Source organism: Anas platyrhynchos, chromosome 1 (assembly GCF_047663525.1).
Source record: "Anas platyrhynchos isolate ZD024472 breed Pekin duck chromosome 1, IASCAAS_PekinDuck_T2T, whole genome shotgun sequence".
Lineage (NCBI taxonomy): Eukaryota > Metazoa > Chordata > Aves > Anseriformes > Anatidae > Anas > Anas platyrhynchos.
In genome coordinates this window covers 81,200,409-81,217,298 of record NC_092587.1, presented here as the reverse complement: position 1 = coordinate 81,217,298, position 16,890 = coordinate 81,200,409, and the positions used below count along the sequence as shown (strand labels likewise).

The 16,890-nt window shown below is 39.5% G+C and overlaps 1 protein-coding gene across 4 annotated transcripts in view; it reads right to left on the bottom strand.

The window, feature by feature from the left end:
* CRACR2A (calcium release activated channel regulator 2A) overlaps positions 1 to 16,890 on the bottom strand; it is a 54,146-nt gene that overhangs the window by 16,705 nt on the left and 20,551 nt on the right. For all 4 annotated transcript variants that reach the window (XR_011811859.1, XM_013092147.5, XM_013092146.5 and 1 more), the window contains 6 exons: positions 16,424 to 16,519; positions 11,759 to 11,946; positions 9,732 to 9,803; positions 6,832 to 6,877; positions 5,921 to 6,012; positions 4,141 to 4,465 (listed from right to left, as the gene is read on the bottom strand). Coding sequence is in view for 3 of the 4 variants with exons in the window: in XM_013092147.5 (XP_012947601.4) it covers positions 4,141 to 4,465; positions 5,921 to 6,012; positions 6,832 to 6,877; positions 9,732 to 9,803; positions 11,759 to 11,946; positions 16,424 to 16,519 (819 nt within the window). In the remaining variant the exon portion in view is untranslated. The remainder of the gene's footprint in view (positions 1 to 4,140; positions 4,466 to 5,920; positions 6,013 to 6,831; positions 6,878 to 9,731; positions 9,804 to 11,758; positions 11,947 to 16,423; positions 16,520 to 16,890) is intronic.

The following is a 16,890-nucleotide window of genomic DNA, read 5'->3' as shown; positions in this document are numbered from 1 at the left end:
CTGTTTACTGCAGGCTAAGCTAAGTGCATCCAGTGACTAGTTGTTCTCTGTCAAGTAGGTCATTACAAAGAGAAGTCCCTTCTCTTTGTACATAGATCAGAAGTTGCTTAAAAAAGAACTGTAACACTAGCTGGTGTGCAGGAAGTGCCCTAGCTGGCCTCTTGTCCTAATATGCGCAAAGATGGGAGGGAGAGTATGTTCCTAATGCTGCTAAAGAGGAGAAAGGCCTTGGGTGTTTCTGGGTTTTGTCGTGACTGGGAGTAAAGGGGAAAGCAGAAAGGAAAGGAGAGGTCTGCCAGGCATTTAACATGTAGAATCTCTGGGTCTGCTGATTTTAAGGACACATCAGAACTGGATCCCTTGCCTGACAGTCCTTTCAAACAAGACAATTAAAAGCCTTGCATTGCAAATGTTTTCTACAAATATACTGAAGCCTTACAAAAAAAAAAAAAAAAAAAAAAAAAAGCATAAGCAATGCATGGAGAAAAAAAAAAGCTGCTGTCCTCCTTTCTATGAAAAAATCAATTCACTGCTGTAAATTTGGGGAAATCTATACAGAGATTCCTTATCCACTTCTTTTATATTAAAATGTCAAACTCCACTGCAACTGTAGCCTGCTGGTAATACACTATATAAATGTGCTATTTAAAGCACATTCTCATCTCTTCTGAAAAACATTAATAGCTTGTAAGTCTTTTGCTCTGGGAGATAAAACAAGTTAACATGCAACCATCAGCTTAGCGCCCTTTTCACAGTACTTCTGAGAACAATAACTAAATAAATGTACTCCATGACCTGAAATAACTTGTCTGTTTTATAGACACTTGTGTGGTCATACACTCCTCAGTAGCATTAAGATTCAAAGACACCAGAGGCAATAATTTTCCATTTAGATGGATCAAGCCCACTCGTGTAAATAACCCACCTTAATCAAATACTATTCCAACACTGCATCTGAACACTGCATACAAAGAGATGAGATACATTATAGTCCACTTCAACAAAGTGCGGATGGGAAAATGCAAGAGCATTAGAATGTAAATTTTCTTTAGATTACAATGCAGTCTGAAAACAGCTTCCCTAACTATGTCTTTCGAGTGGCCTTCATGTAAAGGGTAGCCAGGTCAAACAACATACCTGTTGCTTGTTAAATTTGTGCAATTTAACACAGTTGTGGAAGACAGTACATATAAACACGGTGGTTCATATTCCATATTGAAAGAGCAGAGGGAGAGGAATTACATCTCAGAGAGAGGCTTTGGACAGGTCTTATTTTAATTTCCATCATGATTCTTCCAATCACATTTCTGCTTATGCTAACTGCAGCCTCTTTTTCAGAGCCTCCCATTAGAAAAATGCTCTACCTGACTATTATCTCCCAAAATAAAAGAGCTGTTGCTCCAAGTTCTTAGACACTTTCAGAAACCACTTTCCATAGGATAGGATTGGACTTGTTCATGTCTGAAAGGAGAAAAAGTTTACATTGGTTCTATTCTCCCTTAAGATGCAGTAGATCATAAAGGATTATAAGCTAAATGATTGTGAATATTTGGTGAATAGGAAGTTTAATGCCAACAGCTAGGAGCCTGAGCTCAGTATAGTAAAGAATGAGATCATGGAATGCAATAATACAAAGCCATGTAGACTACAAGAACAGATGCCAATGAATTGAAAAATAAAGGTTGTCTCAGGTCCTTCCTCTTCCTAATGCAAAACAAAGAAGAACTGGACTTCATATGTGAGTGAACTACACACAAAACAATTTTATGGAATCATTTTACCACCACTGCACAAGTATTTCTAGATCCTACAGGACTTCAAACTGCAGATCCTCCTGAACAGCAAGACATGAAGGGGGAGAAGGACTGGAAGCAGAAGGAAGGAGCCAGTCTAGTTTAAATATGTCCCCGAGACTCACACCTCATAAGTCATGATGCAGCAAGTAGGGATTTACCTTTTCTGAAGTTTTCTTGAGCTCCAGGGGAAAACTAGATGCAGAGTTACCCTGAAAAAAGTAATACTGCTCCTCCCAGCCCACTCACTCTGTCAGGAGAGGAAATCAGTGTGCTAACACTGGATGAAGAAAGATCACTTCTGATGTCTAAATCCCATGGTCAAAGAGTAGTGGGTCCCAAGAGCCATCATTTTGGAAATGCAAAGTTGTACAAAAAAATTATCAGACTAAAAGTTGTGACATGCAGACACACAGCCTGCAGACTGCTCCAAACAATGAAATGCTGTCAATTGAATGGTTGCTGGCAGCCCTTCCTCTTCCACTGTATCTGGAGACAAGCAATATTTCAGGATTGATTCTTTCAGCCTTGTCAGCAGGACAAGAGGACTATGTACATATTTCAATTCCATACAGAAAAAAAGAGTTTATCAGAAACGAATACCCTGATGTGTTTTTCTTTTAACTACTTTTTTTTTAGAAGCGAAGCGAAGCGAAGCGAAGCGAAGCGAAGCGAAGCGAAGCGAAGCGAAGCGAAGCGAAGCGAAGCGAAGCGAAGCGAAGCGAAGCGAAGCGAAGCGAAGCGAAGCGAAGAGAAGAGAAGAGAAGAGAAGAGAAGAGAAGAGAAGAGAAGAGAAGAGAAGAGAAGAGAAGAGAAGAGAAGAGAAGAGAAGAGAAGAGAAGAGAAGAGAAGAGAAGAGAAGAGAAGAGAAGAGAAGAGAAGAGAAGAGAAGAGAAGAGAAGAGAAGAGGCCAAAAAAAAACCACAGTCAAATGAAGGATTGATGCAAGGTGTTGACATTTCATAGAAACAAAACTGGAATGCCCAGTTCTAAGTGACCTTTGGAAATAGCCTTCCTGTTTACCCTCACATTGCTTCTTTAGAAACTGATATTAAATGTTTTCAACAAACAGGCAGGAGACATTTTCTGGTTTCTTATTTTCTCTCCCCTCTTGTTCTCAACCATTTATGGGATTTTTTTTAAATTTTTAAATAAAGAAACAATATCTGAGGGAAGGCCCATTTCATACCCAGTTGAGAGGATATGCTTTCAAAAGGCATGACTGCTAAAACGGAGCAAAAAGACAGGTTTGTTCTAGCTGGACTTGATGATGTACCTGGCTTTTGCTGTACCAAAGTCCCATGATGCCATACTTTGAAAATGCAATACAAAATAAATCATAAAGCAAGCAAAAAGTATGCATTACATTAATCATTTCAAAGGTTAAAGCTCTGTTCTGTGCCCTATTTTTTTATTATTATTATTAAAATGTACCACTTAGAAGTTATTATGCAACCATGGCATAATTCTATCATAGTTTGAGATACACTTGCTTTTTCTAAAAGAACTATATAATTATGACCAAACATACCTATTTTTCCTGTGCCTTAATCTTTTTAATATGTGCTTCAAGAATCTAACAATGAGTAATACTTAACAATGATACTAAACTTAGATCACAAGCACAGCTAGCTCTGAAGCAATAGGAGTGCAACAGGATTTTAGAAGACAAAGAAAAGTACCTTCAAGCATATTGTTTTACAGATTGTTATTGCATGGCAAATTCACGGTTAGCATGCACATAAAATCTAGAGTTGAAAAAAATCTGGATTTTAATTTGTCAATTAAAAGTCTTTTCAAATAATAAATAAATTAAGAATATTTATCTCGTCATTTCTCTGGTAATGTAACAGCTACCAAAGCTGACTGAAAGTTATCAGATTATGAGAAATATCACTTTTTGACAAAAAAAAAGAGCAATTTCTCTATTTAAATGTCTAAAAGACAGTTGCTTCGTTTTTGGACAACTGCTACTCTTTGGTGGATTTCTTCTGTCATTTATTAGAAGGCTTAACTTCACTTTTCCTAAACAATCCTTCATAATTTGTTTTCTAATACTCAACAAATCTGTCCAGAAATATGTTACTAGTTTGCTGGGTTTTGCTTTTGCAGGCGTAAAAAGACATTGCCTGCAGTTACCATTTCTTTAGGCCAAGTTTCCCTTCTTTGCACATTCGAAATTAATCCTCAGTACATTTCCATCTCCCTGTTCATGCAATGGCCTAATCTTTTGGACTTTACTTACAAAGAGAAAACCAAACAATTTTAGATTCTAGGAGTAATATGTTATGGTAACCTCTTCAACACCATATCATTTTATGTTTTCCAAGGTCCTTTGACCCCTTACATTTGAAAGCGCTTCCTTCCCTGCTGGTTGCCCTCTAGAAGATGGTGGTGAGTGTTCCATTGATGGTTCTGTGTTTTTCTTATCTAATTCCATCTCAAAAGAAGTACTCTCATCTTCTGTCTGTTTGCTCAGCTGCTTATCAACCGACCTATCAAGAAGCTGGGGTAAATGATCTTCCTCAATTGATATTATTCTTTGGAGATGGGATGCTTTAGACATTCCTCCAGTGGCTCCAGCATCAGGATCAACAGAGGGAAATCCATTCAATCCAGCAGAATTCATTCTTTTTGATGAGTTATTGAAAACATCATCTTCAAATGAACAGCTAGACAGAGAAAAAAAGTAAATAGATTACAAAAAATATACTGGGCCTAGATTCCTATTGTTTTCTTTCCTAGTATAACTGAATTTAATCTCTCATGTTGTTACTACTTGCAGCAGGCATACTTATTTCAGTCTAGTGTCTACTGAAAAGTCAGTTCATCACACAAGGTGTATGTATATAGTGCGCTTAATAAGTACAAGTATCATGGGGAAAGCTAATAACTTCCAGGGGAAGCCTGAACCAGAAGAGAAAAAAAACATAAGTTTAGCCTCGTTTCTAACCTCATGGAATAGCTACAGTAAATTTCTCTATTGTGATTTCCTCATGTACACACACAAACATCTGCCTGTTCTGGAAAAACAAAACAACCACTTCATCTAGACGCTTTCTATGTGTGATTTAATTCTCTCTTTGCAGGTAGGAGGGAGCTGGGTTTGTTTAAAAGGGAGGAGAAAAAAAAAAAAAGCAAAAAAAAGCTAAGTGGGGATTTTACAAAAGCAAAAGGGTAGTGAAAAAGACTCTTCTCAGGTAAGTGCAATGACTACAGATGCAAGCTGCAGTACACAAAATGCTGATCAGATAAAGGGAATGACATTTCCTCATGAGACTGATACAGCAAGGGAACAAGTTCCCCAAAAGACTTCTGGAACTCCATCCAGATGTTCAAAACTCAACTGGATACGGCCCTAGGCAACCTCATCTAGTTTTGGAGTTATTCCTGCTTTGAGAGGGAGGTTGGACTACAGCCATCCAAAAGTCCCTTCCCATCTAAATTTTTATATGATTTTTGGGTCATGATTGCTTTTGCCAAACACACTCCACTTCTTGGTACTGAACTTACAAAAATTTATCTCTGCATCCTGTTTCTTCCTACATTTCATGATCTTGGGCTGGTGGGGACGTTGTCTTAGCTGCTATTTCCAAGTGACACAGCAGTCTTCTTTCTAGCTCCTTTTGCCTCAAAAGAAATATGATAGTATTTCACTGAGATCACCATCTTGTTCCTCTTGATTTCAAGTTCACAATCATGCAGATGAGAGTTGATTCCCCATTTTTCCCTAGTTCAACTTCCCATACTTTACAACTGGGCTACTTACTGGTCCCTTACGATGAGAAGGGAGGAAGCATACACTTCCAAGGACTTACTAAGGACATTGTACCATATCAGCACTGGGCAATGGGTATGTTTCTGTGTTTTCCATCACCCACAACTGCAGAAGTCTCTTGCCTTTGGAGACTGGACACTTGTTTTAGATGAAAAATTGTCTCTTTATTTCCAAATTTCTTAGAGAGCACATCAATCTTAAAATAAGACGCTTTAAAAATACATGCTTTGAAAAGTCCAAATGCTTAGTAATATTGGAAGGAAATAATCCTGGAAAAAAATATCCCACACCATTATATAAGCCTAATATACTTAAATAAGAATTAGGGAATAAATAAAAAAGTTCTTACCTACTAGGCAGCACATTGCCTTCTATGTATTTCCCAATGACAGACCCTGTTCTTTGCTTCCAGCTGGCTTTTCGAGCACTTGTTTTGCATTGCTGCACAAATATAGAATACTTTTACTAATTTACTCCTGCTCATTATGGTTAACTGTCTTCATTACTTATGCTGAAATAACTCAATGAATATGACAGAAAAAATGTAGAAAAAAACATTCTAGAGGCATAAATGCTTTAAAATTCTGACTGATAGACAATCAGAACATGGAAATTCCAGACCCTGCAAGAATAAATCATCTTTGTAAACAAAGTGAACCACAAAAAAGCCACAAAATGACATGAAAAATATCAGTAGATCTATGGCAATTTACCCTAGCACCTTCTTGTAGGGATAAGAACACAAATAACTGTAAACTAAGTGGTCTTAGTCTCCTGAAGCCAAGGTACTTCTGGAACTTCTTAGGGGATCATTCTCTACTGCTGGATGAAAAGTTAATATGATCTGCTCTTTTCCAATACTGACAGATATTCAGGTACTGATTCAAGTACTCACATGTTGTACTGTTCTGTGAATGCTTCAGATCAGCTACTCTTGACTGAATAATTACCTCAATTTAATTGTTCCATTTTTAGTTTATTTCATCCTCTCATGATTGCAACCCTAGCTTCTTATAAAATAGGTTCATCTTCCTTAAGATAGCTCCAACTTTATAATACCAAAAATGTAGCTCTTAAAAATTATTCAGTACATTTAAAAATCATATGCTCACATAAGAGAGAACATGATATAAATTAAGAATGGAGCAAAAAAGGAGTAGCATAAAAGTCTATCTCCTTCACAGCCTTCTGATACCCATATTTCAAAGCTGTTTTTATATGTATTTGTTCAACACTGGGATTGAAAATGATAGTCTTTACCTGTAAAAATATGTCACGTTCATCTTTGAGGTGTTTGTTCCTCTCCCTGCAAAGAGGGAACACAAAAGAAACACTGAGGCCAAGTATATAAAACTTCTGGATTTTCTACTCAACACCAACAGACTGAACAGCTGACTGTGTAAAAAGCAAGAAAAATGCACTTTAATTTGGCACATCTCCACCCTTAATCATGCTCTATTTATATTCTTAGCACAGTCAGCTCCCTGTCTGGACTACTGAGTCTTCGGTGGGGCTATGCCAATCAAAGCCAGCTGGCATCTGGCCCTCATTCTGTACTTTATCAAAACAAATGCTTTAATACATCAAAATCAGTCCTAGTCAATATGCTTTTACTTACTCTGAATTAGAATATTTAAAGCTTTTCACAGTATACATGACTTCTTAATGAGAAAAGGGTGTAATGAACACTACCTCTGTTCATCTGATGAGATCTGTGAAGGTCAGTTACACCCCCCTGAGAGCTATAGTTGTGTCTGCCTGGGATGAATCTTTCTACACAGCAGGCCATATAGTGCTGAGCTTTACAACTGTAGCCAGAACAGCACTGGTAGTGCACCTATATTTTGTCTGTTGCTGAACTATGCTGGCACAGCATAAAGGCTGTCTCTCCAACTCCTCCCAACTCACAAAAGCCAGTAGGCTCAGGATGGGAAAGAGGTGGAGAGGGGACATAGCCAAGACAGCTGGCCTAAAGTGACAAAAGGTATATTTTGTATGACATCGTGTTTAGTAATAAAAGCTGGAGAAGGAGAAGCAGAATCTGGGGTTCTAGTTATGAAGGTTCTTGTCTTCCCAAGCAACTGCTATGCATATTGAGGCCCTGCTTCTCAAAACATGGGTGAATATCACTTGCTGATGGGAAGTAGAGAAAAATTTTCTTATTTTGCTTCTGCATGGCCTTCACTTTCTCTTTTCCTGTCATTAAACTACTCCTTATCTCAATCCATGCGCTTTTCTTTTGTTCATCATATTTTCTCTCCATGTTCTTCTGTGAGGGGGAGTGAGAAAGCAGTTTGGTGGAGCGTAGCTGGCCATAAGCTTTTTAATCATCACACAGCCATGGAAAAGTCCCTCTAGAAGAACATCCAGCTTCATTCATTATGCAGAAAAGATGAAAACATCAAGAAATGTAGACTCTAGGCATTCAGCCAGCTCTGATGAAATCTGACAATACACCTGCTCAGTACATCACTCATTGTCTCCATTTATTGCTGGCGTGGCCAGAAAACAGACTGAGGTGCCACTGCAGCCTTGGTGAACTGATAGAATGTTTCTATCTATTGCCCCCTTACTAGTAGCAGGCAACACCATCCCACATGGAGCAGCCTACAGGAAACAGGCTGCAAATTCCTCAAACTTTAGCATGGGAGTGATTTAGGTAAATTTTAAATCAGAGCTCCTGAACTAAACGTAGTGAGTGAAGGCCCACAGGCAAGTACAACCTGTAGCCAGTGAACAAACAAAACTAAACTTGCTTCTTATTAAAAAAGGGTTACAATTGTCTGAACACAATTCCAAACTTGAAGTATTTCAATACACAAATGTTACAGAGAAAATTAGCTGGGTATATTTTTATGTAATTTTACAAATAAACACATTTGGGTAAGAGTCTTCTTCATTTTGGCAGTATTTCCATCACTTTAGAAATAACAGAGACTTTTATCAAGCTTCAAGTCTCCAGTGGCCAAGCTCCTGCCACAAAGGCAACTTAGAACAGTTCATAGTCTTGTTTTGTTTTACATTTTGGAAGGAGCTTGTCCCAGTTACCAAATTGCCAAAACAAAGAACATCTCTCACATTTACTGTCTTCTACTGCCCTAAGAATAGGGCTTAAAAGCTAGATTGCTTTTTGTACCCATCTTACTACCTTTTGTTTCATTATCTTATGGTGAGATGACCTTGGCTGGTTGCTGGCTACACAGTCCCTCATGCTCCTTCCTCAACAGGACAGGAGGAGGAGAGAATATGATGGAAAAGCTCATGGGTAGAGATAAAGGCAGGCAGACCACTTACCAATTACTGCACAGGCAAAAGAGACTTAACTTTGGGAAAACTAATAAAATTTATTGCCACTTAAAAATAGAGTAGGATGGTAAGAAATGAAGAAAAATTAAAAACACAGTCCCACATTCCCCTTTCTTCTCAGACTGAAACTCATGCCTCCATTCAAGACTCTTCTACTTCTTCCCAAGCACTGCACAGGGAATGATAACAGGATAATGTGGTCAATCCACACCAGTTCCTCTCTGCTGCTCCTTTCTCCTCACACTTTTCCCTTAAAAGGTGGGGTCCCTTTCACAGGCTAATCCTTCACAAACTCCTCCACTGTGGGTCCTGTCCATGGGCTATGGTCCTTCAAGAAAAGATTGCTCCAGCAGGAGTTCTCCACCAGCTGCAGTTCCTGCTGGAAAATCTGCTCCTCTATGGGGCTCCTCTCCACTAGTCACTGATTCTGCAAGCAGCCTGTTCCTGTATAAGCTCTACATGGACTGTAGGGGAATCTCTGTTCTGAGGCCTGAAGCACCTCCTCCCCCTCTTTCTTCACTGACATTTTGTCTGCAGGATCATTTCTCACACATATTTTTTCTCACTCCTCTCTCTACTGCTGCACAGTGTTTTGTGCCCTTTATTAAATACGCTTTCCAAGGGTTACAATGAGCTTGGCTACTGGGCTCAGCTGTGTCCTGCAGTAGGTCCACTGGAACTGGCTAAAAACAGCTGTGTTCATCAAAGAGAAGCCCCTGGCCTCTTCTTACAGAGGCCACTCTGTAGATCTCATTGAGACACATAAACTGAATGCATAACCTACTATCATTTCATCCCTTAATGTACATCTTTAGAATGATGTAAGAAGTTCTTGAAAGTAAGGTTTGCATTACCTTAAGAAATCCAGCTGTTTCAGAAGTCCTGACTTCTCCCTCTGTAAGGTTTCTGTCACACGGTATACTTCTCTGTAATGTAAAGAAATACAGAAAATTTTTCTAACCATGGTAGCAAAATGCTTAAATGTTTCCCTCTAGGAGTATCCACATTTGAGACTTCAGCTTCTCCAAAACTGTAGACATTTTTCTGTATGATTGGTTACTAGTTTAAGAAAAGAAGTTTATTTAGCCCAAGGCCCACAGAATCACAGCAGCTTAAGTTAGCAAAGGTAGAAGTAGGGGTTCTTTTTAAAAAAGATAGAGGTTTTATAATTTCTTCATCCAAGGATCTTAGTATATGTTGATACTGACACATCATTCAGAGAAGACATACAGCTGAAATCCTTCTCATTCATGGCCACTGAAGACCATGCAACATTTTACATTTTAACCAAAATTTGAGTTTATCTTCCTGCTGCGACCACAGGTCATTCTCACATGTCTGCAATCCCTAAAAGTTATTTTCAGTTCATGACTTAAATAGTTGTACAACCTTAAACACTGAATGCAGAGTATCAGATATTTGTACTGTATTTACACCATTTGCTTTAACTTCATGCAACGATGTCTGGCCTTAAATGTGTTCTGCTGTTCTGTGAAGTCTCAAGTTCTTCCTGTGTGCAGTCTGAATATTACACCTGCTTCAACAACTCAGGTCTTACCAGACTGATACAGATGTTTAAAACAACACTGTAGGTACAGTTGAGTAGGGCTGAGATCTGGTTCCATAAACTACTATTGAGTCCAAAGTGCTTTGCAAATGTTGTAGCAGTCTGGCCACTGGGCTGATTTCCTCTGTAGTTTTAAAACCAGATCATTCCATAGTCTTTGCTCTGGATCTGAAAATAGAGGCCTCAAAGAGGAAACAAACTGCCTTGAGGAGGAATATTTCTACTGCCTACTTCCAAATCACACATCAAATATGCAAACCTAAAAATAGGCTTCTAAACACAGTGCCAGTTTCTAAACAATCATTTATCAACAACGTTCATTGTTTATACCTTCAAGAAAAAATAAATTAGCGGTAACTAACTAGAGTTTGGCACGATGCTTAACAGACAAAGAATATGACATTTGAAATATGCCAAATAGCCACAATTCTTGAGTTACATAGTTGATTGATGAAATTTATTTCTTCTAGCAAGATATGCACACCACTGTATGTCATCCATCTGCTCTCCATAGGCAACAAGAGAGTTTTACAGATCCATGACCATTTTTGAAAAAACATTTTCTATTAGAAGGCCTCCAATGAACTCTTCTGCAAATTATAACTTCAATGTAATGTATATTTCTCCTTATGCAGAAGGCTGGAACAGAACAAGACAGGTTAATCTGTCACTTAAAGGCCATTTTTACCCTTCAAAATATGAATCTTAAATATTTCTTCTTGAAAAATATTTTTACATTCAGCATCTGAGATCCAAAACATTTCAACAGAATGATGGTCTGGATCACCACAAAGCCTCGTGTGAGCTTTAATTTAGCAGCATAAGCTGCCTTTTATCTTGCTGGCCAAGCTCCTTGGTCAAAAATTATGAATTAGACTTGTTTTTGATGGACAGAAGGACATCCTAGTTGTCTCATAGTCACAATACATTTGGAGAATTGAACTTCACATGGATAGAGCTTTGAGGAGTATGAATTAATGTGCCACAACTAATTTTAATTTCACTGGTATTTCAAAACTAAAACATACTTTTAAAACTAGTTTAGACTATTTTTTTTATTATTCTAAACAACCTCGAAAAATGGGGGAATGAGGAGAACATTCACATTTTGAAGAAGCAGCAAAAGATTCTGCAGAAGCCAGCATGCTACAACAAAAAACATGTTGAGTTACTTGGGGAAATATGACTAGAACTGGCTTTGTTGGTGGTTTCTGCTAATAACACGGGTTCAAATCACAACACTGAGTACCTTGAGAAGGAAACTCACCAGCTCGCCAGGCAAAAGCATTAGAACCTCATCAGCTGATGACTTACATTTCCTTTTCCTCATTTAGCCTTGATGCTTCCTCCTGAAGAACCTGTAACTGTTGTTGAGCCAAATGCAGATCATGAGAAGTTCTCACTAGGTCATCCAGCAGCTCCTGGTTAGTCAGCTTCAGCTTGGCATTCTCTACTTTGGTTTCTTGTTTGCCACTGAGAAGTTCTGTACATTGTTGCTCCAACTGGAGTGGAAGAAAAGAGAAGAGAAAGTATTACAACTAACTGAGGCACTTTGACTTTTCAATTCAAGTCGTAGAAGTCAGCTGAATAGGGAAGCTATTTCTGTCAAAACCAACATATGAATGTAGTACATATGGTGCCCTCCATAGAGACATAGTGATGCCACACTAAAACAAAACCATTCTACTCTATCCTTGAATTCCATCCATTTCAAAAATGCACCAGATCAAACTGCAAAAAGGTGTAATTAGCTGCTTATCAGAGCTGCAAATCCCTCCCCACCCCCCATTTATTTTAGGTGCAAATGAACAATGAAGCATTTATACAGTATTATACAGTTGGGGGTTGTTTTGTTCTTTATGCCTTTCTTAACAATCCCATCATTTGATTTGCATTTTTGAATGCTACTGAATGCTGATGTGTTCTTATGGACCTCTCATTCAGATTTCCAAGATCAAACTCCCATCAGCACAGAATTCATCGTTTTAAGCGAGAAGCAAAGTAACTCTCCTGCACTTTCACAGAATCACAGAATTTCTAGGTTGGAAGAGACCTCAAGATCATCGAGTCCAACCTCTGACCTAACACTAACAGTCCCCACTAAACCATATCCCTAAGCTCTACATCTAAACGTCTTTTGAAGACTTCCAGGGATGGTGACTCCACCACCTCCCTGGGCAGCCTGTTCCAGTGCCTCACAACCCTTTCAGTAAAGAAGTTCTTCCTAACATCTAACCTAAAACTCCCCTGGCACAACTTAAGCCCATTCCCCCTCGTCCCGTCACCAGGCACATGGGAGAACAGGCCAACCCCCACCTCTCTACAGCCTCCTTTAAGGTATCTGTAAAGAGCGATAAGGTCGCCCCTGAGCCTCCTCTTCTCCAGGCTGAACAAGCCCAGCTCCTCCAGCCGCTCCTCGTAGGACTTGTTCTCCAGGCCCCTCACCAGCTTCGTCGCCCTTCTTTGGACCCGCTCAAGCACCTCGATGTCCTTCTTGTAGCGAGGGGCCCAAAACTGAACACAGTACTCGAGGTGTGGCCTCACCAGAGCCGAGTACAGGGGAACGATCACCTCCCTAGCCCTGCTGGCCACACTGTTTCTGATACAAGCCAGGATGCCGTTGGCCTTCTTGGCCACCTGAGCACACTGCTAGCTCATATTCAGCCGACTGTCCACCATCACTCCCAGGTTCTTCTCTGCCTGGCAGCTCTCCAACCACTCATCTCCCAGCCTGTAGCTCTGCTTGGGGTTATTGCGCCCCAGGTGCAGGACCCGGCACTTGGCCTTGTTGAACCTCATGCAGTTGACCTCAGCCCATCGGTGCAGCCTATCCAGATCCTCCTGCAGAGCTTTCCTACCCTCGAGCAGATCGACACATGCTTGGTGTCATCTGCAAACTTACTGAGGGTGCACTCAATGCCCTCGTCCAGATCATTGATGAAGATATTAAAGAGGACCGGCCCCAGCACCGAGCCCTGGGGGACACCACTAGTGACTGGCCTCCAACTGGACTTGACTCCATTTACCACAACTCTTTGGGCCCGGCTATCCAGCCAGTTTCTAACCCAACGAAGCGTGCACCAGTCCAAGCCAAGAGCAGCCAGTTTCTTGAGGAGAATGCTGTGGGAGACGGTGTCAAAAGCCTTGCTGAAGTCAAGGTAGACCACATCCACAGCCTTTCCCTCGTCCACCCAGCGCGTCACTTTGTCATAGAAGGAGATCAGGTTCGTCAAGCAGGATCTGCCTTCCATAAACCCATGCTGACTGGGCCTGATCGCCTGCTTGCCCTGCAAGTGCTGCGTGATGACTCCCAAGAGGATCTGCTCCATGAGCTTCCCTGGTACTGAGGTCAAACTGACAGGCCTGTAGTTCCCCGGGTCTGCCCTCCGGCCCTTCTTGTAGATGGGCATCACATTTGCTAGCCACCAGTCAGCTGAGACCTCCCCCGATAGCCAGGACTGCTGATAAATGATGGATAGGGGCTTGGCCAGTTCCTCCGCCAGTTCTCTCAGTACCCTTGGGTGGATCCCATCCGGCCCCATCGACTTGTGCACATCCAAGTGCCGTACCAGGTCACCAACCAGTTCTTCGTGGATGGTGAGGGCCACATCCTGCTCCCCATCCCCTTCCACCAGCTCAGGGTACTGGGTATCCAGAGAACAACCAGTATTGCCGCTAAAGACTGAGGCAAAGAAGGCATTGAGCACCTCCGCCTTTCCTTGGCTCCCACCTGCCTTCTTTACCTAATATGAGTCTCATTACCCTCGATGCTATGCTGGACATGCTTTGTCTTCAGTGCTTCCTTCTGTGTCACTCATCTCTTTGGGAACACTAATGAGAATACCTTGTCCTCTGTCTAAGCTACCCAGCATGCGAGCAAGCTAACAATTCAAGATCATGGTAGCCAGCAAAAAGGCCTAGGAAAAGGAACCTTGGCCTCCAGAAGACCAGTCAGTATGGAATCAGATCAGTATTTCAGTCATGTCAGGCAGATGACCCTCAAAAGGGAGCCTCCCTCTGGCTAAATCAGCAGAAACAACACTGAATTCATCTGTAAGTTTCCTTTCACATTTTCGATAATCATTTCCACCACAGGAATAATTTAATTATATTGGGATGGAAAAAAAAAAAAAAAAAGAGAGAGAGAAAGATTAAAAAAAAAGTATATTCCCAAGAGGTTCTTTCATATAATCAAGCATGGCAATTTTAATTAAACCATGCTACCATTACCAAGAATAGATTTAATTGTCAAAGTATATTTCCATGCAAGAGGAGAAAGTGACACAGTGCTCTCTGTATTAGGCAAACATTAGACAGGTAAAAGATAACCTAGCACACACTGATATCTAGATGAATGAAGAGTAATATCAGAAAATGGTGGGGTTAGAGTATAACAAAAGCAGATCTGAGGAAGGATGAGATTCCATTTCAGAGGTGATTATTAGGAATTAAAAAAATACATGTAAAAAACATTGTCTATAACACCGAATTAAGCTTTCAGAGTAGGCAACCATACCAGAAAATAATAAAATACTGATCATACAATAAGAAGTAGAGAATTCCATTTGTACATCATAGGCTCCCTTTCCATAAAAAAAATGTAATTTTTATAGTAATAGGAAAATCCTGTCCTTCCAAAGCAATTTTGCTGAGACTTATGCAAATTCATTTATAACGTCCTCTGCACCCTTATTATAGAAATTACAAATAAAATTTACAAACTGATAATGCAATATATAGAAAAAAGTAACCATAAAATTAGATTAATAATAATAAAGAAAATAACACAAAATTGTTTTGTTTTCCAAGATATACTAGGTAAATATAAGACAAAACTTTTTGACGTTTCTTCCAGTGTTATGTGATTAGACCATGCTTAAAACTGAGTGTAAACATTTGAAGAGTTTCTGTGTTTTTATACCAGTTAAGAACACAAATATATTAGACAACCACAGGAAAAGGCTTTCACAGAACTGCTGCTTGATAATTGAGCTTTAAACTTTATAAATAAATAAATAAATAAAGAGAATATTAAAATCATTACAAAATTACAATAAATATTTTATTATAGTTTTTCAGTTAGCTTCAGACTGAAAATGCCTGATCCGTGTCTCCACATACATCTTCAAAGGACAGGTTATTCTGCTCTGGTGCTGCAGTGTGGCAAATGTTTAAATGTTTGCTCATTTAAATTCCAGTGCTACCTCCTTTTCCCTTCTCTAATTTACTGACCTTGAAGGGGCTGAAGGGACTTTACAGCAAGTTTACACATAAAGAAATAGCCTACTTTCCCAAGTAGGCCATGCACTTTAAGAAATAAAACACAGTAGGCTTTAATAGGGGAACTTGACAAGCTGTTGCCATACAAGAGAACTAATGACAAGAGCAGTGGGCTTGATTCTATTTTCTTAAACACATCAACAAGCAGGCATGCCAGTAGCATTCAAGAAGATGCAAAATTATTAGAGAAAGGTGTATCAGGCCCATTTGTTTAGAAGAAAGCATTTCAAGTTTGTGGTGCTGAATCCTCCCAAACAAGCAAAGAAACAGCTGGTACAAGCTTTGAGTAGAGATACAAGCTACAAGAGCCTATTCCTGAGTTGTCTGGGCATTAGCACATGGCAGGCAGAAGAATTATGTTACATTTCACAAAACTGACCTAGTACCTGAGGAGAATATCATTTTTTTCCCCATTTTATTATATATAAAAAAAACTTCTCTACATATATAAGGTAACATTTTCCTAAGCATACACATAGAAATCTAGCAGCCATAACTCTGTTTTTTAAATATGCTCAGGTAGCTACACCCATGATACAAAAGTAACAGAGGATCACAGTTTGACAGAACCACTTCACACCAACTTATATTTTTGGTACCTAAAATGGCACCTAAAGAAAAATCACATTAATAAACTAAAAAAATAATAATCTTAAAAAAAAAATAAAATAAAATAAAATTGAGGATATCTCTTAATACCCTTTTCTGGTTTTGAACCAATTGTTCCAGTTCTTGTTCTTTCGACAGGAGCTTGCACTCCAGCTCTTGGCTATAGGACTGAAACCTCTCTGCGTCCTGCAAAATTCAAAGGGGAAACGAATCAATAGAACAGCACAATTTCATCAGCAGGAAGAAACATAAGGAATCAGCTGTGAAAATAATAGAAAAGCTTTTAGCAGTGAACATGACTAGCTAGTGATATAACTCAATTTAAGGACGGTATCATACATAAAACTGGACTCAGCTTCTGCAAACTGGTGGTGTTCAATAACTTTAATGGCTGCAGTTACTAGAGCAAGTGGTGACTGCACATGAATTGTTCTCAAGCCACTATAAAGTGGAAGCAGAAATCTTCTGTCTTGGACACTCAGAGCATATATCCATGAGACTTAGGAGCTTAGCCAACCTTAACCAATAAAGTTACAATATAGCTTCCCATCTCCAGC